This window comes from Giraffa tippelskirchi, chromosome 5, assembly GCF_054371585.1.
Source record: "Giraffa tippelskirchi isolate mGirTip1 chromosome 5, T2T-mGirTip1v1.2.pri, whole genome shotgun sequence".
Taxonomy (NCBI): Eukaryota; Metazoa; Chordata; class Mammalia; order Artiodactyla; family Giraffidae; genus Giraffa; species Giraffa tippelskirchi.
In genome coordinates, this window is record NC_137279.1 from 39,106,640 (window position 1) to 39,131,991 (window position 25,352).

General features: G+C 42.3%; 1 protein-coding gene and 1 long non-coding RNA gene across 26 annotated transcripts in view; one reads left to right on the top strand and one right to left on the bottom strand.

Annotated features, from left to right (window-relative positions):
* The first annotated feature begins 5,742 nt into the window (after positions 1-5,742).
* Positions 5,743-11,603, top strand: LOC145505986 (uncharacterized). The gene is made up of 2 exons (XR_014053436.1): positions 5,743-5,928; positions 11,485-11,603. It is a non-coding gene; the product is annotated as an uncharacterized LOC145505986 (long non-coding RNA).
* A 10,588-nt stretch (positions 11,604-22,191) lies between these two features.
* SUCO (SUN domain containing ossification factor) overlaps positions 22,192-25,352 on the bottom strand; it is an 84,948-nt gene continuing 81,787 nt past the window's right edge. For 21 of the 25 annotated variants that reach the window (XM_081489429.1, XM_081489426.1, XM_081489439.1 and 18 more), the window contains one exon: positions 22,192-24,235. In XM_081489429.1, the coding sequence (XP_081345555.1) occupies positions 23,792-24,235 (444 nt within the window). In that variant the 3' untranslated portion in view covers positions 22,192-23,791. The remainder of the gene's footprint in view (positions 24,236-25,352) is intronic. The other 4 variants (XR_014053418.1, XR_014053417.1, XR_014053420.1 and 1 more) reach the window with 1 other exon arrangement.

The window sequence follows — 25,352 nt, forward strand, 5'->3', positions numbered from 1 at the left end:
TTCACCCAAAACTTACTGCATGTTACAGGTGGTGACACTGCAGGCTGAGCTCTGGGACCAGATCGACTTCTGAACAGGAAATAACAGGAGACCTGCACTCCTGTCACCTCGGGGCTACAGGTCGTGCTCTAACTTCTTACCCTTATTCTTATCAACCAGCGACCATCTGGTGCCCCCAGCAATGCTTATTGAGTATCATGAGTGTCACAACAGGGCTTAAATCTGTACCTATAACTAAACTACATTATGATGGATAAGTTACTTAATGTTTGTACCTTAGTTGTCTTATCTGTGAAATGGGGTTAATGATGATAATATACTTCATATGGTGATTTGATGATTAAATGAGAAAATACACAGTGAGCATCCAATAAAACATCTATTCTCTTAACCTTTCCTAAAAATCAAATGGAATATGTATGCAACTTTTAGAAAAGAGTGTATCTGGTATGCTACTATAAAAATATTTAGCTGTTGTGTCTTTTGTGAGACAATGGGTAACTGAGAAAGTCCTTATTCAAAAAAATAAAATAATAAATTGTAGCCAGAAAAAATAGGATCCTGAGTGTCACAGAGTACCCAGATACTGAATCAGATTCTTTATGTGGATTATCATATCAGTCCCTCAAAATAACTCAGTGAGGTTAAATGTCCCCATTGGCAATAAGGAGACCAAAGCTCAGAAAGATTAAATCATTTTTCAAAAGAGTGGCAGGGCCTGGATTCAAACCCAGGCTGTCCAGCTCCAGTGTCCATAACACACTGCATCCAGGAATGGGCTTCTGTTCCCCCATCCCTGAAGCCCTGCCCTCATGCCCATTCCTTTCACACTCGGGCCTGCTTTGCTCACCATTGTCTTCCCTAGGCCTGTTGCCCTGCCAGATTCTCCTTCCAGGGCCATGCCCTGGCACCCTGCTCCTGTCCCCTGGTAAATGCCCCATCAGTCTACCGAGGCACCTATCTGGTATCTCCTGTCCCATGCTTCACCACTGCAGAGGCCAGCCTGCCTGCCTTTTTATTGCCAGCTCCAGAAACCCGTCCCCATCACCACTACAGAGGTTAACTTCTGCATCTTGCTGTCCACTGCAGGTCTGTCCTGCCCCTGAGAGAACTGGTTTTCACGTACACTGAGATACCTAAATGCATCCCCAGGACAGTGACTGACCTGCTGGCTGAATCAGCTTCCTTTCTGCAGATACCTAACTGGTGAGAACCCCGATCCTACAATGCACTTCAACTTTACATATCACATCATTCACATATCAAGGTGATTTGACTGTACAAAAAGGGAGACCTCAGCCCTGGGTCTGGCACTCCTCGGGCTCCAACCCTCTGAGGGTAGGGATTCTGGCTGGGAGAGCAAAGGTGCTAGGGTTTCCTTTATCTTGCAGCTCTGCATCGTCCTTGTTCCTGCACAGCAAGGCTTGCTCTCACATCTGCATCCTGACTTGTGTGTGAACCTACATTCTGACAGCTGACACAGAATGCAAGTTCACACACAGGTTAGGATGTGTGTATGTGTGCAATGTGAGTGTGTTTAACAGCCTGCAATGGCCCTGCTCACTCTCCCTGGGCTCAGGTTAACCCATACCACCACACAGGACAGAGGGAGGGCCCGGAGAGGGCTGGGCAGAGAATAAAGACACAGACAAGGACCCAGTGACAATGGCCACTGAAGCAGTTTCATCTCCACAATACTCCTTCAGTCAATTGTTTCAACTCCAACTCCACAGAGTTAAAGAGCAGGGGGACTGTGGTGGGAGGGACACTGAGGAAGTGGTCAGAGGGCAGCAGGAAGTGCTTCCTTTCACAGGTCTCAGGGGCAGAAGCTAAGCATTATGACCTCTCAGTTCAAACATCTCTTCTCCTGTCCCACAGCCCCTTTTTCTCCAGTTTATAGACACGTATTTTCTGTGTTCTCCATTTTTTTTTCCCACATCTTCCTGGGCCTATGTGCTGTCTTCCCTCCTGAAAAGAGATCCCCGTGCTCATGCTCGCAGAGCTGGAACTGAAATTCATCTTAGCATCCAGCCATCAGTTCATTCTTTCTCTCTTTCACTCTGTATCTACCATGTGCCTGTCCCAGGCATGGACCTGCCTTGGGTTTCAACACAGTATGATCATCCAGGATAACTTCTTAGTTTTCCAGTTGGAAATCTGAGATGAAAGACCTTTCCAAACTGAAATGAGCATCATGGCTGGCAGTATTTCATTTCCATTAATGAAATACCTCAGAATGATTAAACATGAAATAGACACAATTTCCTGTTTCCTGTGCATAAATGTCTCTCTCCCTCCCTGTCTCATATCCTCCATGTTTAGGCATGCAGGGGGCATCTGCTAATTTTTGTGGGCAGTTTCATGTCACAAGGTCAGTGGACAATTCCTAGTTGGTTGACTATGTCCCAGAAACTAAGTCTAGCCCACACTGAATCTGAAGATATCCATGACTTAGTGACATCTCTTGTCCTGAAAGAAGTGTTGAGCATTATTGTCACTCACACTCCTCTTCTTGAATCAAGCAGAAAGGTGTTTTAAAAATTTAATCCTGCAGTGCCTAAGTTTTGCCATATACAAATATGGAGGAGGTGTAACCCAGAGTATTTATTAGAGACTTGAATGTCAGCCCCAGATCAAATACTTTAGAAATAAAGTGCAGTACACTAGAGATAAAACATCCAAAACCTAACATTAGAGATAAGAGAACTGAAGCCCAAAAAAGCCTTAGTGACTGGGTCAGAGCTGGCCAAGTGTCCCAAGCTAGGGCATTACTGAGCAGCTCTGGAACCTTACTGGAGCTATTAGGAAAGAAGTATTCTTGTTCTTCAGGGGTTATTTGTAACACAGAGAGGAGGCCTAGACCTACGTGTCTAGTCATCTATGTGGTAGTGTCTAAGAGAGCAAAGCTGAGAGAGAGGCAAAGGTAAGCACCTGGGGATAGTACCAGAGTATCTGATTCTAAGGGGCCTTACCCTTGGAGATCTACCCCTAAATTTTATAAACTGAGAGGGCCATAAAATTTTCTTTATTTTTAAGTCTAAGCCTATTTGAATTGGGTTTCTGTCACTTAAAACCAAAAGAGACCTAATAAACCCATAACAAGGAGGGTGGAGGAATAGACAGAGTTGGGAGCAGAGGAAATATTTCACTGAGGAGCTTAACTCTGGGATGGGACTTTAAGAATTATCTTCACTGATTTAATTTGATGTCTTAAAAAAAAAGTTTGGGTCCATTCAACTGAACGTTCATATGAAGCAAGTAAACAATTCAAGAGAAAGTGCAAATCTCTGTGGCTGCTTAAAGGGAGTAAGAACTTTAATGAAAGGGCAGTGACAATGTTTGGGGCAACTGGCCTAAGTCTTGCCAGTACGTGAGAAGAGGAAAGGTCAACACCACCCAAAAAATTAGGGCTGCCGGGTGGCAGAGCAGAGCTCACCAGGAGAGCAGGGCTCATCCTGAGCTGACAGAGACACCTCCACCCACCTAACCTTCCAGTGAAATTCAGTGTGAGAACATGAAACTGCTTTTGATGAGGTTTCACCTCCTCTAACTCCCACAATGCTTTCCAGGTCCCCAGAACATAATTTGTATTTTAGAGGCATCTGAAGATGTCTGAATCAGGATTTATCATCAGCCACATTTTTCTATCGCTCAAAACCCAAGGTATGTTTTTTTTTTATAAAAGCTATCCCCGATCTCAAGGTCCTTTCTTTTCCATGACTTCTGCCCCTCCCTGTGTTTATCCAGAACAAACAGGGTGGATATTGTCCTTTGATAAAAGCACATTAGACCTTCATGACTGACTGCAACCCTACTTTTTGGGCAGATGGCTTGAATTCTCATTGCCCTTCCTGATTGATTTCCTGATGATCATCAGTCCCACCCCCACCCCTCCAGCCCCTGTATCTGAAGTTGAGAGAAAAAACAAATTAGACTGAGATGTCACCATAAAGGGGAAAGCAATGGCAACCCACTTCAATACTCTTGCCTGGAAAATCCCATGGACGGAGGAGCCTGGTAGGCTGCAGTCCATGGGGTCGCTGGGAGTTGGACATGACTAAGCGACTTCACTTTCACTTTTCACTTTCATGCATTGGAGAAGGGAATGGCAACCCACTCCAGTGTTCTTGCCTGGAGAATCCCAGGGACAGGGGAGCCTGGTGGGCTGCCATCTATGGGGTTGCACAGAGTCGGACACGACTGGAGCAACTTAGCAGCAGCAGCAGCCACCATAAAGCCAGGAGCCGATCAGTCATTCTATCAATACCTCTGAGCACCTGGCACCACAAACCACTGTAGGCATACAGTGGAACACAAGCTACACCCTGTCCTCAGGGAATTTTCACAGTAAACCACCAGTGGGGATCTTGTTTGTAGCTCTCAGATTATAAAATGGCTATAAAAGTTGGGGGCAGTCAAAAGACTTCACAGTGATGTCATGATGTCATCTATTAGTAGTTATGATTTCATAAAATACTAACTTAAAAATATATATAATATGCATGTATGTACAAATGTGTTTGTATATACTTATATATCACATATAGCATTCGTTCCATTGAATATTCTTAATAATTAAACAATGTCAAAGTGTAAAAAAAAAAAAGACATGATACATTTCTGAAGCCATAGCATGCTGTGTGTTCTACCAACCTCATTTATTTCAAATGTATTTAAAAGATCTCCTGGCCATCTCCTTCCCTGAATATGGCCAGTGCTGGTGGTCGATTACCAGCAGTGGGCCAGGGAAAGGAGCACGTCTAGGAGCCCCTTGGTTCCTCTCTTCATCACTGAGATCCTATGTGCGGTGCCCTCACCACCCACCTCAGGGAGGCAGACAGAGCAAGCCAGTCCTCCAGCTCAGGTTCCCCATGGTTAGAAAAGCTGCGTTGAAGCAGAGAAATCCTCATGTAACAGTAACTGAATTACAGGTGTGATAAATATTCTAGACACCTTCAAATTAGTGTTGTATTAAAAAGGAGGTAAATCTTACTTGGACTGAGGGTGGAGGAATGGACAGAGTTGGGAGCAGAGGAAATACTTCATCGAGGAGGTTTACTCTGACCTGGGACTTGAAGAATTATCCTCACTCATTTAACTTGATGTTTTTTTAAAAAAAAAAAAAGTTCGGGTGCAGTCAACTTAAAGCTTATAGGAAGCAAATAGACAATTGAAGAGAAGAGAAACTGCAGATTTGATCTGCGACCCGAATCTCCCTTGCTCAGTGTGATCAGAACCCCTGGGCAGTCCTGCCAGCCTGGCTCTGCCTGTTCCCCAAGCAGCGAGGTCAGCAGCAGCTGCAACTCCGACTGTCCCATCCACGACCAGCCTTCCTCTTCCAAGGTAAGGCATACACAAGTAATGCCCATCGGAGCCTTTCTCTGCTGCCACCCTTTCAGGGCACAAGCTTCCCAGCCAGCTGCCCAGCTGCCCAAGGCCACTCCTTCCTCCTCCCATCACCCGGGGTTCAAGCCTGGTCACTTTCTTCTGGGGCAGCTCTGACACAGCTTGAAAGTCAGGGTTTCCAGAGATGAGACACATCAGAGGCTGCTCTGCCCACAGCCCTCTGTGGTCTGGCTCCAGATCTCAGGTGTTCCAGAGTGCAGTGGAACAAGTGTGTGCTCCGCTCAAGAAACAGAAAATCAGCCCTCATCTTGTTCCAGGGGTGGCAGCACACAGGCAGAGGGAGCCCCAAACCTGGGTCTTCTAGAAAACCGAGCCAGTCTCTAGGCACCGGCACTGGGGTTCTCAGAATTTTAGACAAAGGAGGCTTTAACCACGGAAACTCAGGCGGCAGCAGCCAGATGCAACCACAGCGCATAGCAAGTCAGACACGCTGGTCAGAGGTGGAGCTGTGCCAGGAGTAGCACTCAGTGTTTGATGCTTGTCAGTTACAAATATGCATCCTGTTTACCTAAGTCATACAGTGTAAGTACACATGGTTAAGTCCCAGCCTGTTGGCACAGGACATACATTCTTCATCTTAAGTGTGTGGATGTGTGTATGAATATGCAAATATGAATGTACAAATATGATATGTGAATGTGCAAACATGATGGGTATACTAGTATCTGTTTCACAACCAGGTAAAGTCAGCTTTGCCTCCTTTGACTCACTGATAATACAAGACAGTATTTTATACTCATTAAGAAGCTGCCCCTAAACCAAAGGACACAAATGTGTGTCCTTTAACTTGGTTTTCTAGGTAACCACATGCACCATTCTGTGTTTTGACAACAGAAAAAAATGCTTTTCTTGCTGGGAAAGGGCATGAAGAAAAGAGAGCAGGAGGATTTTCCTCCCACCCAGCAACTCCCTTACCAAAGATCTTAACAAAGATGTCCCTTTGATTGTCAAATATTTAAAAAATATTAAGGAAATACAGAAGCCCTCGAATGACTATACACTATCTGGCGGGAGATACTGAAAAGTAATTATAAACTTAAACCTCGTGGTGAGAGCAGGGACAGGTGCCACGGAAGCCAGGATGAGGGTCACCAATGTTCCATGGGCAGGGTGGGGGTCAGAGAAAATATTGCAGAGGTTGTGAGGCTCATTAGGTCTTGAGCAGCTAGGCCCCAAGGAAGTGAAAGTGAAGTTGCTCAGTCGTGTCCGACTCTTTGCGACCCTGTGGACTGTAGCCCACCAGGCTCCTCCGTCCATGGGATTCTCCAGGCAAGAGTACCGGAGTGGGTTGCCATTTCCTTCTCCAGGGGATCTTCCCGACCCAGGGATTGAACCTGGGTCTCCTGCACTGCAGGCAGACGCTTTAACCTCTGAGACACCAGGGAAGACAAAGGGAGAGTCATTCCCAGCAGACACAGAGCAGAACAGGGAAGCAAGGCATGTTCTGCAAGCTGCCAGGCAGGAGCTTACCCTATGGTATTTGGCACCATCTGCCATTTTTTACCTTCACTTGTGTATTGTCTATCTCCCTCAACTAGAACATAAGCCGACTGACAGCAGGGACTTTGTTTTGTTCTCTGCTATATCCTCAGCACCTAGAACATGCTTAGAATGTAGTAGGAATCATAAATACTTGCTGAATACATGGATGTTGGCAGGAGTGTGAAATGAAACTGGACAGTCAGGAAGAGTAGCCCGCGCCTCCATGAAGGTCTTGTGCGCTCCGCTAGTGAGTGTGGATGTGAGCTTTGAGACCTAGCACGGCATTTACAAACTGGCAGCCCATAATTTACAGACTGCTCATACAGCTGAATATCAAAAACACAAACAACTCAATCAAAAAATTGGCAGAAGACCTAAATGCATTTCTCCAAAGAAGACATATAGATGGACAAGAGGTACACTCAACATCTCTAATTATCAGAGAAATGCAAATCAAATCTACAATGAGGTATCACCTCACATCAGTCAGAATGGCCATAATTAAAGTCTACAAACAATAACTGCTGGCGAGGGTATGGAGAAGAGGGAATCCTTTTACACCGTTAATGAGAGTGTAAATCAGTGCAGTCACTATGGAGAACAGTATGGAGGTAAAAACAGGGCTACCATGCATGTTTGCATGCTAAGTTACTTCAGTCATGTCCGACTCTTTGCGACCCTAGGGACTATATAGTCCACCAGGCTCCTTTGTCCATGAGATTCTCCAGGCAAGAATACTAGAGTGGGCTACCATGTCCTCCTCTGTTGGAGTTGCACTGAAATAATTCTCACAAACACACAGGATTATGAGAGACAGTGCAGGCAGAGCTCGTGAAAGAGTAACTCCCTGAGGAAACTGCTGAGAGTATATTTATTAGAAACTTATCTGACCGAGCTCAGTGGAGTATCACAAAGACCAGAAATCAGGAACAAAGGCAAACATCTGAGGGAAATGGAATGCACATGTACACTATTTCCTTGAGCTAGTAAAGGATTATGTGGGAATCATAAGGGATTGTTCTGTGTGCAGAACAACATCTGTAGCAGGCTGATATGTCAGCCAAAATATTTGTCTTAGGGGCATGAGAATGGTTACACAAGAAAGAGCACAGCTACAAGATAGCAGTATCAGGAAGCTTCCATAAGCCTCTCATCCTTATTCATCAGAGGGCAGACAGAATGAAAACTACAATCACAGAAAACTAACCAAACTGATCACATGGATCATAGCCTTGTATAACTCAGTGAAACTGAGCCATGTCATATTGGGCCACCCAAGACAGATGGGTCATAGTGGAGAGCTCTGACAAAACATGATCCACTGGAGAGGGGAATGGCAAACCACTTCAGTATTCTTGCCTTGAGAAATCCATGAACAGAATGAAAAGGCAAAAAGATATGACACTGAAAGATGAACTCCCCAAGACGGTAGGTGCCCAATATGCTACCGGAGAAGAGTGGAGAAATAACTCCAGAAAGAATGAAGAGATGGAGCCAAAGCAAAAACAGTGCCCAGTTGTGGATGTGACTGGTGATGGAAGCAAAGTCCAATGCTGTAAAGAACAAAATTGCATAGGAACCTGGAATGTAAGGTCCACAAATCAAGGTAATTGGAAGTGGTCAAGCAGGAGATGGCAAGAGTGAACATCAACATTCTAGGAACCAGTGAATTAAAATGGACTGGAATGGGCAAATTTAATTCAGATGACTATTATATCTACTACTGTGGGCAGGAATCACTTAGAAGAAACGGAGTAGCCCTCATAGTCAACAAAAGAGTCTGAAAAGGAGTACATGGGTGCAATCTCAAAAATGACAGAATGATCTCAGTTTGTTTCCAAGGCAAACCATTCAATATCACAGTAATCCAAATCTATGCTCCAACCAGTAATGCTGAAGAAGCCGAAGTTGAATGATTCTATGAAGACCTACAAGACCTTCTAGAACTAGCACCCCCAAAAAGATACCTTTTTATCATAGGGGACTGGAATGCAAAAGTAGGAAGTCAAGAGATACCTGGAGTAACAAGCAAGTTTGACCTTGGAAGCAGGGCAAAGGCTAATAGAGTTTTGCCAAGAGAATGCACTGGTCATAGCAAACACCCTCTTCCAACAACACAAGAGAAGACTCCACACATGGACATCACCAGATGGTCAACACCAAAACCAGATTGATTATATTCTTTTCAGCCAAAGATGGAAAAGCTCTATACTGGTTGGACTGCAAGGAGATCCAACCAGCCCATCCTAAAGTAAATCAGTCCTGGGTGTTCATGGGAAGGACTGATGCTGAAGCTGAAACTCCAATACTTTGGCCACCTGATGCAAAGAGCTGACTCATTTGAAAAGACCCTGATGTTGGGAAAGATTGAAGGCAGGAGGAGAAGGGGACGACAGAGGATGAATTGGTTAGATGGCATCACCGTCTCAATGGACATGAGTTTGGGTAAACTCCGGGACTTGGTGATGGACAGGGAGGCCTGGAGTGCTGCAGTTCATGGGGCCGCAAGGAGTTGGACATGACTGAGTGACTGAATTGAACTGAACATTAAATGTCAGGCACTGTTCTAGGTGCTGAGGATACAGCAGTAAACAAAAACAGATAAAGGCTTCTGTCCTAATGGAGCTTCCATTCCACTGTTGGAGAAGATATCAAACAAATTTTAAAAAGATGTAGTATGGCAGATAGTGATAAGTACAATGAAAAAAATTAAGTAAGCTAGAGTGATAATGTGGGTGGGGTGGAAGAAACTGGGTTGTAATTGTAAGTAAGTGGGTCAAGGAAGGCCTCCCTGAGCATAGCAGAAAGTGAAAGAGGTCTCTGGGATGGAGAGGGACCATCATATAAAGACCCACTTTGTCCTGTGAATGTAACCTGTAAGTCCTAACATTCTCTGTTTCTGACCGATTCATTTAATAATTCATTGCCCTTGTAATAATATTTGAATTGTTATCTGTTTTCTGAAAAGTATAATATTTAGGAAGTTCTTTTTAAAGTAAGAACAAGAGCTTCGGAATTTCCCTTTTCTTTCTTTTATCATTAAAGATTGTCATAAATCTTGAAAAAAAAAGAAAGATCCAAACATAAAAATGAACTGAAGTCTCATATTGTTACATCTACTGTCAATCACAACTGATAAATATTTATGTCTTCTCCCAATAATTCTGTGAGACAAATGCTATTATATATTATCCTTAATTTACTCAGTTACTTTTTTATCCTATGGTGCTCTATTTCTCTTTTAAGCTACTTTAACTTCTTTTTGGAGCAAGGCAAGATGACACGTTAATCAGGTGAAGGTGGGTGAAGCAACAAATAACCCCCAAGTCTCACTGGCCTAACACAACAGCATATTTCTCATGCACAGAAAGTCCACAATGGCTGGGCTCCACTATGTCTTCATTCAGGGACCCTAGACAGCTGAGGCATCACATTTACACTGTCAGCAGGGAGAAGGAAAGATGGAACACTGTCCCCAGCTCTTCAGTGTTTCTGCTGAAAAGGACACAAGTCATCACCTCTCCTCAGTGAGGGAGGGTGTTCTAAATGCCTAGAAGTAAAAGAAAATAGGTACTGATGAGTAGTTTGTCTAGCATAGATGGATAGGTGGAAATGATAGATGATAGTAGGTAATAATTGATGGAAGGGAGATAGGGACAGAGGGAAAAAGAAAGAAAAAGGAAAGGAGGAAAGAAGAGAGAGAGAAAAGAAAAACTAGGTAAAAGAAAGGAAAATTGAGGCTTAGAAATGGTCAAACATTTTGCACATGGTGAAAATGTTTATAAAGAGCCAAATCAAAATCAGAACCAAATTCTACTTGCTTTTTCATACTAGTCTTAGAGACAGAATACCTGGACTCCCTGCTGCTGAACACAGTTCTCTGATACCAAGTCAGATGTTGTTTCATATCAGGTCAGGCACTGAATGTGCCTCTCTGACTGGGTGTTAAGTGAACCTCTGAATTTTGTTTTCATGAAACACAATTTGAGAACCTCTACATTTTTTTTCCAGTAAATTTTAAAAACTATCATTATTCAAGTATCAATCACCATGGAAAATCTCAGTCAGGCCCACAAACATCACTGTGCCATGGGAATGTGCTTTGAGAATCACTATGATGAAAGTCTCACTCTGGAGTATTTTCCACTACCAGCAACCAATTCTCTGATACTCCAGACACCAATTGTGTATTCAACAACTCAGTGCAGTTCTGACACTAACTTCCCAGAGTACCTCAGCATTTAAGGGCTCAATCTCACAGACTGTGTTCCACTTCAGGTGCCAGTCGAAAGTCCTGGGCCTCCCATACTTCTGACTGACTGGCTATAAAACAGGGTTCAAGCTTCCATGCTGTTTCGGGTCACACCACCCTCCTAGCTCACCTTGTGCTTACCAACCTCAGACTCTCCAAACGCCACTGATTAGGGGTTCTTAATGGAGGTTTCATTATGCAGGTGTGATCAGGTAAAGCACTGACCACCGGTGACTAATTCAATCTCCAGCCCCTCTAACCTCCCCAGAAATTGGGGGTTGTCTTTCTGGCAACCAGCTCCCATCCCCTACTTTGCATAAGAATGTCTTTTCTTACCTCTCCAGGCTGAGACAAGATGCAGTTTTTCTGCTGGCTCTGTCATCATATCCTGAAATGAAGATCCTGCGTGCCGCAACAAAGACCTGGCACAGCCAAATAAATAAATAAAAATTTTTTTTTAAAAGAGGAAATCACTTTCTTAAAAAAAAAAGAAACTTCACCAGATTTGTTTCCACCACCAACCCTGACCCTAAAAAAGGGGAGCGGGAGGGGCAGGAAGGACTTAAAATAATCAAACTTGGGGTTTTAAACCTGTTTGAGAGTGAAAGAGTCCTTTGAGAAACTGATAAAAGTCAAAGACAAATAAGAATTAACTTGAAATTCTGCATGGACTTTCAGTTTCCTCAGACACCTTCTCCAAGTTCAGATGAAATTCCACCCCGGACCCTTGCTTCCCAAAGGTTGGGGGTCCAGGGAGACCCATCAGATCCCTAGGCAGAGAGATTCATACTCTACACCACGCTCCCCACTACTGTAAGGCACACACCTGGAACCACCATCTAAGAAACCTTTTGAATAATTAGAAGTGGATCCCACATGTGTCCTCAGTCTTTGAGTTACTCAAGGAAAATCCTTCCTCCAGGTAGGTCACCTCTTTGATGTGAAGTAATTCTTCCATAAGGGAGAGTCATTATGGAAGAGGGAAATTTTCCTGAAATAAAATTTGTGTCAGGATTTATCTTGGTTTTGATCCAGACTTCTGAACTCAATCTTCCTGGTCATTTGTGTCTTTAGTTTTTTCCATGCCAATTACTGGGGCTTCCCTGGTAGCTCAGGGGTAAAGAATCTGCCTGCAAAGCAGGAGACACAAGAGACATGGGTTCCATCCCTGGGTCGGAAAGATCCCCTGAAGAAGGAAATAGCAACTCACTCCAGTATTCTTGCCTGGGAAATCCCACGGACAGCGGAGCCTTGAAGGCTCCAGTCCACAGGGCTGCAGAGTCAGACACAACTGAGCACAGCACATGCCCATTTTAAAACTTAGATTTTTCTCTTATTTGACTCTGGAATTTTTTTCTATGTCCTTCATGGAGAAAGGCAATGAAGAAAATGAGGAAGTGATCCTTTTCCCCACCCCTTGCCTGAAAGAGATTAAAAATTCCTAAAGTGTCACATATTATAGATATATAAATTAATTCAGCTGATTAACCCAGAATAGAAAGGATCTGTATAGATCCTTAATCACAGCAAAGGCTACTTTCTTAATCCCAGTTGGTCATCATCTCAAACATAAGCCTCCAGTCTCAATGTAACTGAGCGGGACCCTATAGGGATCCCATGTCCTCTGCTTTAGCTTCTCTTGGAAGTACCTAGATAACAGTATCTGATGCACATTTCCCAAGTTGTTTTACAGATGCTAAAGCGAAAGTGAAAGTGTTAGTTGCTCAGTTGTACCTGACTCTTTGTGACCCCCCAGACTGTGGCCCACTGGGCTCCTCTGTCCAAGAATATTGGAGTGGGTTGCATTCCCTTCTTCAGGGGATCTTTCCAACCCAGGGAAAATCTACCACCAAATGGAAGAAATTACTTGATACTCAGGAGCACAGAGGCTCTGACCTACTGGAGCCTGAGGATTAACAATGTTAACCCTGTGACTCCACCCTATTACCTCACCATCAACCAATCAGAGAATTGCCCATGAGCTGATCCCATGCCCTGAGATGCAAAATGCCTTGCTGAAATCCACTGGGGAGTTCAAGCTTTTGGGGCACTAAAGTGAAGTGAAGTGAATGCTCAGCCATGAGCAAAGTTACTACGCCATGGACTGCACCCCCCCAGACTCCTTGGCCCATGGGATTCTCCAGGCAAGAATACTGGAGTGGGTTGCCATTCTCGTCTCTAGGGCATCTTCCCAAACCAGGGATCGAACCCGGGCCTCCTGCATTGTAGGCAGATTCTTTACCGTCTGAGCCACCAAAGAGATTTTGAGCACTAGCTGTCTCAAACTCCCTATTTAGCACCCAGCAACCAATGCTGCACTTTCTTTCACCACAACCTAGTGTCTGGAGACTGGCTTTACTGCCATAGGCAAGCAGACCCAACTTTGGTTTGGTAACAACAGAGAAGGGATAACATTTGGAGGCCCCACGCCTATTAATTAATCTCCATAAGCAGAAAAACTCATGTGGTGTTTCAGTAATGGCATCTTTGTATAATAAGAGAAAGCCAAGAGGAGAGGTAAGAATCTAATGATCTTTGCCTTGGGAGAGAAACTGAAGTCCATCTGGTTAGTGACCAGATATGGTCATGAAGCTCATTGTGCTTTATGCCTCTGAGCTTTTCAGGGCTTTTTTTGGGTAAAATGCCCCCCTGATGGACACTCAGGGTAGTCCCAATTCCTACGCTTGCCCAACAATGTCCACTACCACTGCTTCCATTGCCTGGGAAACTCCTATTCATTCAATTTCTCTCTGAAATCTGCTCTGCCCAGACAGTGGTACACCCTCTGTGTTCCTACCGTTTTTCATCATACCACTACTAGAGCACTTAAACATGATATACTATTAATGGCTGTTCCTTTGCATTTCTCTTGTCAACCCCTGCTCACTAGACTGAGGTTCCTAAGTTTAGGGACTGTCTTAAAACAGCCCCACCTGAGGCCTCTGCATTTTTTCTTGGGCAAGCTTCATAATTGCAAAGTAACCCAAATGATGTTTTAGACAGAATTTAACTAGGAATACATGAGTTAAGACATAACTGAACAAGGCATATCCTTTGAGGTATTTAATCTCAGAAACCTTACAGTTCTAGTGAGGGAGAGGAGACAGAGATATCTAAGAAAATTTTTATCATTATACTATAATGATCAAATAGTACAGGGATACGTGAAAGGACAAATGTTAGAACATCTTTTTCTAAATGAGTATGTACACAGTCTTCCTTTGAAAGTTATGAGGTTTGTTTCATGGAAGTCACATGTATGTGTGCAGGCAAGTGTGTGGATGCCCATATGGACTTGTCCAAGCTGTGCCCATGAGAGACAGAAGCAGGCTCAGACTAAGGCAGGAGGTCAGGTGGACCTGACTTTCTGTTCTTCTGAGGCTATGCCATGAAAGAAAATGAGACAAGACTTGACATAGCCCAGCAGCACCTGGATTGGGTCTGCTTGGCCCTTCTAAAGGGCTCCTCACATTAGGAAAATGTATTCTTGGCTATGGGAATTTTCAAGTACTGGGTGGCATGCTGAAATGTTAATATTTTGGTTAAATTATATTTGGTTAAATATAAATATAAATATATATATATTTGGTTAAATTATATTTGGTTAATATATTTGATTAAATTAAAATTTTATTTAAATTTAAAAAATAAAAACAAAGTACTGGGTGCTGTGTTACTCAGGAAAAGTTTTGAAATGGGTCGGGCAATAAAGGGTCATCTGTTGGATCCTTTATGAACTAAGGGTAATAAATCAGTTAAGTGACTTGATTCCACAGAAAGAGTCCTAGACCTATAAAATTTGTGATAAGGGGGAAATAAGTTCATCTAACTACCAGTGGAAGTTTGCATCTGTAATTGTTCTTATAGGAAGCTGAAATATATTAGCAAGTAATGTTCCCCAGTGGCAATCTTGAGGGCAAATCATTTCGTTAAATTTCATTTGTCTTTCAGTTATGTGACTCCTCTTTCATGAATAGTGCAGAATAGAAATACAGACCCACAGCCACTTTTCAAAAATAGATGAATTGATCATTTCTTTACTGTAAATAATAGTCTCTGAATCAGTTTACAATTCACTCTCACTCCTGATAACATGCAAAGAGGATTACTTATTTTTACAATCAAACAGCTGTGTGTGTGTGTGTGTGTGTGTGTGTGTGTGTGTGTGTAGCAGTGTCTCGACTCTTTTGTGACCCCATGGACTGTAGTCTGCCAGGCTCCTCTGTCCATAGGATTTCCAGGCAAGAATACTGCAGTGGTTTGCCATTTCCTCCTCCAGGGCAAATTCCTGACCCAGGGACTGAACCCACATCTCCTACATTGCAAAGTAGATTCTTTACCACTGAGCCATGGGAGAAGCTGTCAGAGATAGCTCTAAACTGATCCATATTATATTAAAAAAAAAAAAACCAACACACTCTAAAATGCCTAGGGTTCTTTATTTGCTCTAACTATAATTAGGCAAACAATGGCCAGGGGTTCCCAGACAGCACTAGTGGTAAAGAACCCACCTGTCAATGCAGGAGACGCAAGAGACGCTAGTTTGATCCCTGGGTTCCCTGGAGGAGGAAATGGCAATTCACTTGTCTTCTTGCCTATAAAATTCCATGGACAGAACAGCCTGGTGGGCTCCAGTCCATGGGGTCGCAGAGTCAGACACGACTGAGCAACGGAGCACACATAATTAGGCAAACAACGGCCAGAGTTAGCCTGGGATAGACAATATGGCCCTGTGATAAATATCTAAGGTATTTCTGAGTGATTTGATAAACTTGGTCACTCTAAGATTCCTAGAAACATGCAGATCAAAACCCTAGTGAGGCTCATGCGATTCATGTGAAGGGTGCTCTGGGGCTGTAGGGGGGAGATCAGAGACTCTTGGGGGAGAAAAGAAGAGCCACAATTTCCGTTCTCCGCTGTGTTACTAGTTGTTTTATTTAAGCTGAGCCTCTTTGATGTGAGACACATTAACATTTCACACTCCCTCAAATCAATCTTCTTTTTCATGTGGGGATCTTGAGTCATTTTTATACTTACTCTTTAAAGTTCCATAAACCATAATAAATAAGAATTCTGATTGCCTGCTCCTGGGGAGAGCAGACCTTTCGTGACCAGTGATAAAAATGATATTGTTCATTTCTACTGAATGTTGCCTGGTACTTAGAATTGGATTGTGCAAACTTCCTTAAGTTTAAGGGTTGTGGTGGTCCATCCCAAATACATAATGATCACAAAATATTTTATCTCATTGAATAAAATCTCTCTTAAAAGAAAGACCCATCCTTTTTCTTTTTATTGAAGTATAGTTGATTTGCAGTGTTGTATTAGTTTCAGGTGTATAGTCCAGTTATACATATATTTCTTTTTCATACTCTTCTCATATTATGTAACAGTGACTATAACTCCCTGTGCTATACAGTAGGTTCTTGTTTATCTATTTTATGTATAGTAGTGTTCATTTCTTAATCCCAGATTTACAGTTTATCCCTCTCTACTTCCCCTTTGGAAACCATAAGCTGGTTTTCTATGCCATGATTCTACTTATGTTTTCTATGGTTTACTTGTATCATTTTTCACATTTCACATATAAGTGGTATCATACAGTTTGTCTTTCTCTGTTTGACTTCCTTCACTTAGTTGGATAATCTCCAGGTCCATCCATGTTGCTGCAAAAGGCATTATTTCATTCTCTTTTAAGGCTAAATAATATTTCATTATACACACACACACACATATACATACACACACACACATACATACATATAGTTGTTCAGTCGCTAAGTCATGTCTGATTCTTTGCAACCTCATGGACTATAGCACTCCAGGCTTCCCTGTCTGCACTATCTCTTGGAGTTTGCTCAAACTTGTCCACTAAGTCGGTGATGCTATCCAATCATCTCATCCTTTATTGTCCCCTTCTCCCCCTACCCTCAATCTTTCCCAGAATCAAGGTCTTTTCTAATAAGCTGGCTCTTCACATCAGGTGGCCAAAGTATTGGAGCTTCAGCTTCAGCATCAGTCCTTCCAATGAATATTCAGGGTTGATTTCCTTTAGGACTGACTGGTTTGATCTCCTTGCAGTCCAAGTGACTCTCAAAAGTCTTTTCCCACACCACAATTTGAAAGTATCATCTCTTTGGGGCTCAGCTTTCTTTTTGGTAGAATTCTCACATCCATACATGACTACTAGAAAAATCATAGCTTTGACTAGATGGACCTTTGTTGAGCAAAGTGATGTCTCGGCTTTTTAATACACTGTCTAGGTTTGTCATAGCTTTCCTTCCAAGAAGCAAGTAATTTTTAATTTCATGGCTGCAGTCACCATCCACAGTGATTTTGGAGTCTGTAAGAAAATAAAATTTGTCACTATTTCCACTTTTTCCCCTTCTATTTGCCATGAAGAGATGGGACCAGATGCCATTATCTTAGTTTTTAGAATGTTGAGTTTTAAGCCAACTTTTTCACTCTACTCTTTCACCCTCATCACAGTGCTCTTTGCTTTCTGCCTTAAGGGTTATCTGCGTATCTGAGGTTGTTGATATTTCTCCTGGCAATTCTGATTCCAACTTAGATTCCTCCAGCCCAGCATTTCACATGATGTACTCTGCATGTAAGTTAAATAAACAGGGTGACAATACACAGCCTTGATGTACTCTTTTCCCAATTTTGAACTAGTCTGTTGTTCCATGTCTGATTCTAACTGTTACTTCTTGATCTGCATACAGGTTTCTCAGGATACAGGTAAGGTGGTCTGGTATTTCCAACTCTTGAAGAGTTTTCCAGTTTGTTGTGATCCACACAGTCAAAGGCTTTAAAGTAGTCAATGAAGCAGTAGATGTTTTTCTGGAATTCCTTTGCTTTCTCTATGATCCAACGAATGTTGGCACTTTGATCTCTGATTCCTCCGCATTTTCTAAACCCAGTTTGTACATCTATCTGGAAGTTATCAGTTCACGTACTGTTGAAGCCTAGCTTGAAGAATTTAGAGCATTACCATGCTTGTATGTGAAATGAGAGTAATTTTATGGTAGTTTGAACATTCTTTGGCATTGCCCTTCTTTGGGATTGGAATGAAAACTGACCTCTTCCAGTCCTGTGGCCACTGCTGAGTTTTCCAAATTTGCTGACAGATTGAGTACAGCACTTAAACAGCATCATCCTTTAGGATTTTAAATAACTCAGATGGAATTGAATCACCTCCATTAGCTTTGTTTATAGTAATGCTTCCTAAGGCCCACTTGACTTCACACTGCAGGATGTCTGACTCTAGGTGAGTGACCACACCATCATGGTTATCTGGGTCATTGTTTTTTTGTAGCTGTGTATTCTCGCTGCTACTTTTTAATCTCTTCTGCTTCTGTGAGGCCCTTACTGTTTCTGTCCTTTATTGTGCACATCCTTGCATGAAATGTTCCTTTGATATCTCCAATTTTCTTGAAGAGATCTCTGGTCTTTCCCATTCTATTGTTTTCCTCTATTTCTTTACATTGTTCACTTAGAAAGGCTTTCTTATCTCTCCTTGCTATTCCCTGGGACTTTGCATTCAAGTGAGTGTATCTTTCCCCTTCACCCTTGCCTTTCACTTCTTTTCTCAGCTATTTGTAAAGCCTCCTCAGACAAACACTTTGCCTTCTTGCATTTCTTTTTCTTTGGGATGGTTTTGGTCTCCACCTCCTATAAGTTACAAACCTCCATTCATAGTTCTTCAGGTACTCTGTCTACCACATCTCATCTATTGAATCTATTCATCACCCCCACTGTATAATAAGGGATTTGATTTAGGTCATACTTGAACAGCCCAGTGGTTTTCCCTATTTTCTTCAGTTTAAGCCTTAATTTTCCAACAAGGAGCTCATGATCTGAGCCAGTCTGCTCCAGGTCTTGTTTTTGCTGAGTGTATAGAGCCTCTCCATATTCTGTTGCAAAGAATATAATCAATCTGATGTTGACCAACATGTTGTTGTCCATGTGTAGAGTAGTCTCTTGTGTTGTTTAAAGGGGTGTTTGCTATGACCAGTGTGTTCTCTTGGCAAAACTCTGTTAGCCTTTGCCCTGCTTCATTTTGTACTCCAAGGCCAAACTTGTTCATGTCCAGCTCTTTGTGACCCCATGGACTATAGCCCGCCAGGCTTCTCCGTCCATGGGAATTCCCACGGAAGAATACTGAGGTGGATTTCCATTTCTTTCTCCAGGGGATCTTTCTGGCCCAGTGATCGAACCCACATCTCCAGCACTGGTGGGCAGATTTTGTACCACTGTGCTACCAGGGAAGCCCCTGCATACATAGTGCGGGCTCCTATGGTGTCACTCCTTTGCCCTGGGTCCCAGTGCATGTGAAATCTTGTATGCGCCCTCCAGGAGTGGAGTCTCTGTTTCCCCCAGTCCTGTGGAGCTCCTGCATTCAAGCCCCACTGGCCTGCAAAGCTGATGCTCTGGGGGCTCCTCCTCCTGATGCCAGACCCTCAGGCTAGGAATACTGATATGGGGGCTCAGATCTCACTCCTGGGGAGAACCTCTGTGATAAAATTACTTTCTAGTCTGTGGGTTGCTCAACTGCCAGGTATGGGATTTGATTTACATAGTGAAAGGGCCCCTCCTATCACATTGAGACCTCATCTTTGGATGTAAAGTATCTTTTTTGGTAGGTTCCAGTCTTTTTTGCCAACAGTCTTTAAGCAGTTATTTGTGATCTTGGTGTTTTTATGAGAAGAGGTAAGTTCAAGTTCTTCTACTCCTGCCACCTTGTCTGGAATTGAAGGACTGCTTTTAGTTTGGATGCTTGCTGCCTTTTTTGGCAGTGTGTGCTGGCTGTTATTGCCTTGGTATTTGGTATGCAAGCACAATGCACGAAGGCCCACGCACACTCCCAGTAAGCAGGGACCATGATCAGGACCCCCTCCAGGGCCTCCCAGGGGCGGCAGTGGTCCATGATGTCCCGGGATAGCAGGGCTAGCAGTTGGCACTTGCTCCCATGTCTCTAGTAGCAGCGACAGGCTGCCTACTCCCAAGGACAGCAAGGACAGCAACTGGCGCCTGCTCACGGGTCCGTAGTTAGGGGAGTGGCCTGTGCCCATCTCTGGAGCCCATAACGGTGACAGCAGCTTGCACCTGCCCCCGGAGCTCATGTTAGGTGGTGTCCTGCTGCCTGAGAGCCCAGGTACAGGAAACAAAGCTCCTATGGTGGTCCTGCCTCTCTTCTAATGTGCCCCACCCTTACCTAACAATGGTGTCTTGCCTCTCTGGCAGGCCCCCACCTCTTCTGCGTGCACACTTAGTTGCCCCTCTCCAGCCTCTTCAGGCTGTCTCTACACCGCCAATCCCTCTCTCCCTGGGTCTGACTCTGAAGCCTGAGCTTTGGCACCTAGCCTCACCACTCCAACAGATGAACATGTCAGCCAGCATACACAGGGCAGAGGTATGAACCATCTGTGCAGGTCCTTCCACTATAACCAGTTGTTGCACTCTTCCTCCAAGGCTCTGAAGCTCCCCTCCATCTAGGTAGATCTCCCTGCAGGTGAGGGGACTTCCCAGGGTGGGGGAACCTTTCTTCCTTCACATCCCCGTCCCTGGGGTGCAAGTCCTGTCCTGATTCCTTTCTCCCTCTTTTTTCTTTTGTCCTACCTTGTTACATGAAAGTTTTTTTGCCTTTTGGAAGTCTGAGGTCTTCTGCCAGCATTCAGTAGATGTTCAGTGTGAATCATGCCACTCATAGATGTGCTTTTGCTGTATTTGTGGGAGGAGGTAAGGTCCACGTCTTACTCCTCCTCCATCGTGATTCCTCTCCTGTAGCTGTTGACTTTGAAGGGTGTTGAGTTGAAATGGTAAAAGGGAAGTCCATCTTTCAGCCACTCCTGGAAGTCAAGGACAAAGACAGGAAGCATTGTCTTTGCCCTAACAAAAAACAAGGCTTATTTGAAAATCTTATTTGGAGAGTGTCAGTTTTTCCCCTCCCCTACAGCAAAGAGAACTTTTCTTTTAGTGAAAGAAAAGTGATTTGGGAATGGGATAAGAAAAATCAGGATGTAAAGGGAGCTTAAGAAAGCCATCATTGTTGTATTGTTTGGAGGCATGTCTCATGCTTCTGTTGCATGGTTTTGTTCTATAAAATGGAGAATTAAAACAATTCCAAATGGACATGTTGCTTATTATACTGTGACTTTAAATTTGTTTGACTAGGGTAACAAATATACATTTATATCTACTTTATATTCAGGCCGACAAGTTTACATATTCAAATTGGGGGCACATCAAAAACTGGCAAGTAAGTAAGTGGCAAAATAAGCACAGTGACTGGAGATACAGTGCTGAAAACAGTTGCTGCTAGGGAGAAAGAAATCCTTGACTGGCAAAGGTCAGGGTGCAACATGGGGGGGGGTGTAGTGGCAGAGAATAGAGAACTGCTACCTTTCTGTGCAAGGCTTACCTAATAAAATGATTTCATTCCTCAAATTTTATAACTCTATCTGAAAAAAAAATCCAATTAAAAGAACTTCTTTACTTTGTATTCTTGCTCTTACAGATCCCCCGGTTCCTTCTTACTGTTTTAAAGCTTTTCTTAATATCAGAAGAAATAAAATGAAGCTGATTACCAAGGAACATTGAAAGCCTATTTTATACACACACACACATATATAATTTGCTTCTCACCAGGCAGGCACAAATCTATTACTGGCAAGACTTTTTGCTTTTATCCCTTATGTAAGTATAATCTCAGAGAGGAAAAACAAACCCAAATTGTAAAATGTGCTATATTTATATATGTAAAAAATTTAAAAATTAGTAGTCTTACAGATGGCACCTAGTAAGAGAAAGGCACATACGTGTAGTCCACTGAATATTTAAAACTCTCTTTCAGTGTTTGAAATAGAGCAATTCTGACTGTATAGGGAACAAAATATTTATGTGAAAGTTCAATCAGTTTGTAGTCGGCTGAATGTAATCAAGTATTTAACAAGATGCTGCTGTATTTAATTTTAAAAGTGGCAAAAATGAATCTATGTTCAGAGTATTAAGTATGTAAGTTCTCCTTCAAAGAATAGAAGAGCCAGTAATTAATAAAGACAAGTGTTCAGATTTATTTGGAAATTCACAGTTTCTAATGGCACTACAGCTCCGTAGTTACATTATTGAAAGTCTTCTTTCCACAACCCTGGATGCTGCACACAGATGCTGTAACTTCCCGCTCTACCTCTGCTCTCATCTGGACCTCTTTTCAATGGGTTTCTATACAATCAGGCCCTCTTGCTCTGAATGGCTAATTGTACAGATTGGAAAAAAATGTAAATCATCTAAAACATACTGTTAACCTAAAGCAGCAACTTAAACAAACAAAAGAGGCTTTAAATAAGTCACATTACGAACAATACCCCCGTAAGGTATTAGACAAGTTTAAAAACAGTTATTACTAAAAGTGCTCAATAACTTATAACTTAAATCTTACAACACAAAACAGTGAATTCTCTCCCTTTCAAAAAGAAACTTTCCATTTTCACTCCATTACTGTATAAACACATACTTAGAAATCATTTGATGCAAAGTCACTGCCAATTATTTTTAAAGAAAAGAGACAAAATGAATACAAACACATTGACAACACACATGTATATCTGCACATTTGTAGCCAATACAAAGCAAACACCAAGGAGTAATAATCCCTTTAGACTTGACCAATTAGACAAGGCTCGACAAACTCACTAGCTGGTTCTGTGCATATGTACAAAGGCAGTGATTATGAGGCCTGGACTCACTGGATAAATTTTCAAATTTTCCATTTGTAAGAGAAAACAACGATCTCAAAGTCAAGAGGATTAGTGCTTACTGTGAACATTTAAAATGTAACATAGCTAAAGGAAACCCTTAAAAGTGGCTAAACGTGTTTAACACGTGAATTTATAAAAAAAAAATTATTCGCAAATACCAGTCATTTGAAGAAAAAAATCATGTAGTTTCTTTTCCTCTCACTGAATTAGTAACCAAAGAAAATTAGTGTGAATAAGTTAACTGAAAATAACATTAATAAAAGTATCACCACTTACCTAAAAGAACAGACCCAAAAATTCCATCAAGTGTCTGTTTCAGGTGAGTTTGCTAAACAAAAGTCTAGCTGGCCAAGTCTTAAAGGATCTTTACACTGTCTTTACTGATCTTTACTGAACACCAGGCGCAGATCACTTTAAAGCCTTGTAGTGTTTGCAGCTTCAAAAAACTAACAAAGTTATAAAAGAAATCAAATGACAGAAAAAGTTCTCCCTCCTCTTCCAGTGGCATTATAAATAGACAAAAGGCACATAAATATGGGAAGGTGCAAGAACTAGGAACAAAGCTAAAGGAAGAGGTTTAGGCTTTCATTCCTATCCCACCCAAGGAACTGGGCATCCAAATTACTTTTGTCCCAGCAATTAATTAATCTGTGAAAAAACATCTTTATAAAATGTCTACCATTGTCCTTGTAGGAAGTGATCAGTCTTGTAAAACTGCAGCTCATTAACCAAGATTGACATAATCCCACCTACTTTTTATAAAGGCAGAAACCATAATTTCTGAATACTTTTCCCATTAATATTTTCTCCCTCCCCATACCCCTCAAATACCACAGACTGTTCTTCAAAGAACAACAACGAAAAGTCTCCAATATGAAAAGTTCGATTAATTTTAGATATGTCCCGAGACTGCTGTAACACCAAATGTTCCCACGGTGATCTCTTTGTTTCCTTTGATTATGTCATGCAGGCTTGGCAGTGATCCTGACTTAGTCTGTATCAGAGTTTTTATCAATTTTCCTTGGTCTTGGACTTTAGATCGCCTTCGTTTCAAAGCCCTCTTCTCAGTTTTTGTCTTTTGGGACTGTCCATTGCACAAACTTGTGCAAGCTGAAATGCCACAAAAATAAGACTCTTCTGACTGTGATGAAGTTTCTGAGCTTCCTTCAGATGGAGGACCCTTATAAGAAGAGTGATAAACTTCTCCCATATTAGAAAAATCTCTCTGGTTTGTAAAAGGCTTTCTTCCTTTTATGTCTCCATTGGCTACAGGGTGCAATGGATCAGCTGGCTTTATGGTCTCAATTTTTTCAGTTTTGTACTTGCAGCGTTTCTTCTTTAACACAAGTAAAAGAAAGGGTAGGAATTAGACCTCTGAGAGTTACCTAATCAAACATTCAGAGAGCTGAGCTACTGGAGTAAAGTGCCACCTCCTGGTGAAAAGTGAAAGTATTATAAACAGCAAAACACAGTTATGTTCTATACAGGTACTACCATAATTACCTTTCCACTTTGTAATACTATTTAACCAAATTCTTCATTTATCTGTCACCTTTGAATATAGATTAGGTATCTGAATGCTTATTATGTGCCATATATTCTTCCAGTTGCTTTCATGTGTATCTTACTAACCCTGAAAGGTGAGCATTTTGTCCTTGGTTACCAAATGAGAAAACCAAGGTTCACAAGTTTCATTCCCGGTCAAAGTTACACGGCAGTAAGGGGCCAAGTCAGGAATGAATCCCAGGCTATTTGGTTTTAATGGTCAAGTTCTTTAGCCTAGAGACAAACGTTGTTTGCTTAGTCATTAAGTCGTGTCCAACTCTTTTGTGACCTCATGGACTCCTCACTCCATGAGATTTTCCAGGCAAGAATACTGTAGTGGGTGGCCATTTCCTTCTCCAGGGTATCTTCCAGACCCAGGGATAGAACCTGTGTCTCCTGCATTGGCAGGCAGATTCTTTATCACTGAGTTACCTGGACCTCTAATGAATACAACTTACTTTCAGAGGCAAAATGGGAAGAGCCCACACTTTGTAACCAAAAAAGCCTAAGTATATTTTGATTTTTGCCACCTCTTTACTGGGTCATTTAAAGAAGACACAAATTCTGAGTTTCAGTTTTCTCACTTAAAAAAATGGGGAAAGTATCATTTTAAGGTTGATATGAGGATTACAGGAATAGGTACACACACTGCCTGACATGCACTGATAGTAAAGAATGACTATCAACAAGGGGTCAGCAAGTTTTTTCTGTAAAAGCCAGACAGTAAGTATTTTAGGCTTTTCAGGTCACATACTCTCTCTCCTACATATTCACTTTTATTTTATAACCCTTTAAAAATGGTTCCAGGATCATAATAAAACAGGCCATACATGGCTTATGGGACACAGTTTGTGGACCCTGTAAACAAATCATTATCATAATTGAAAATAAGTTTAAGGACCAGTAAA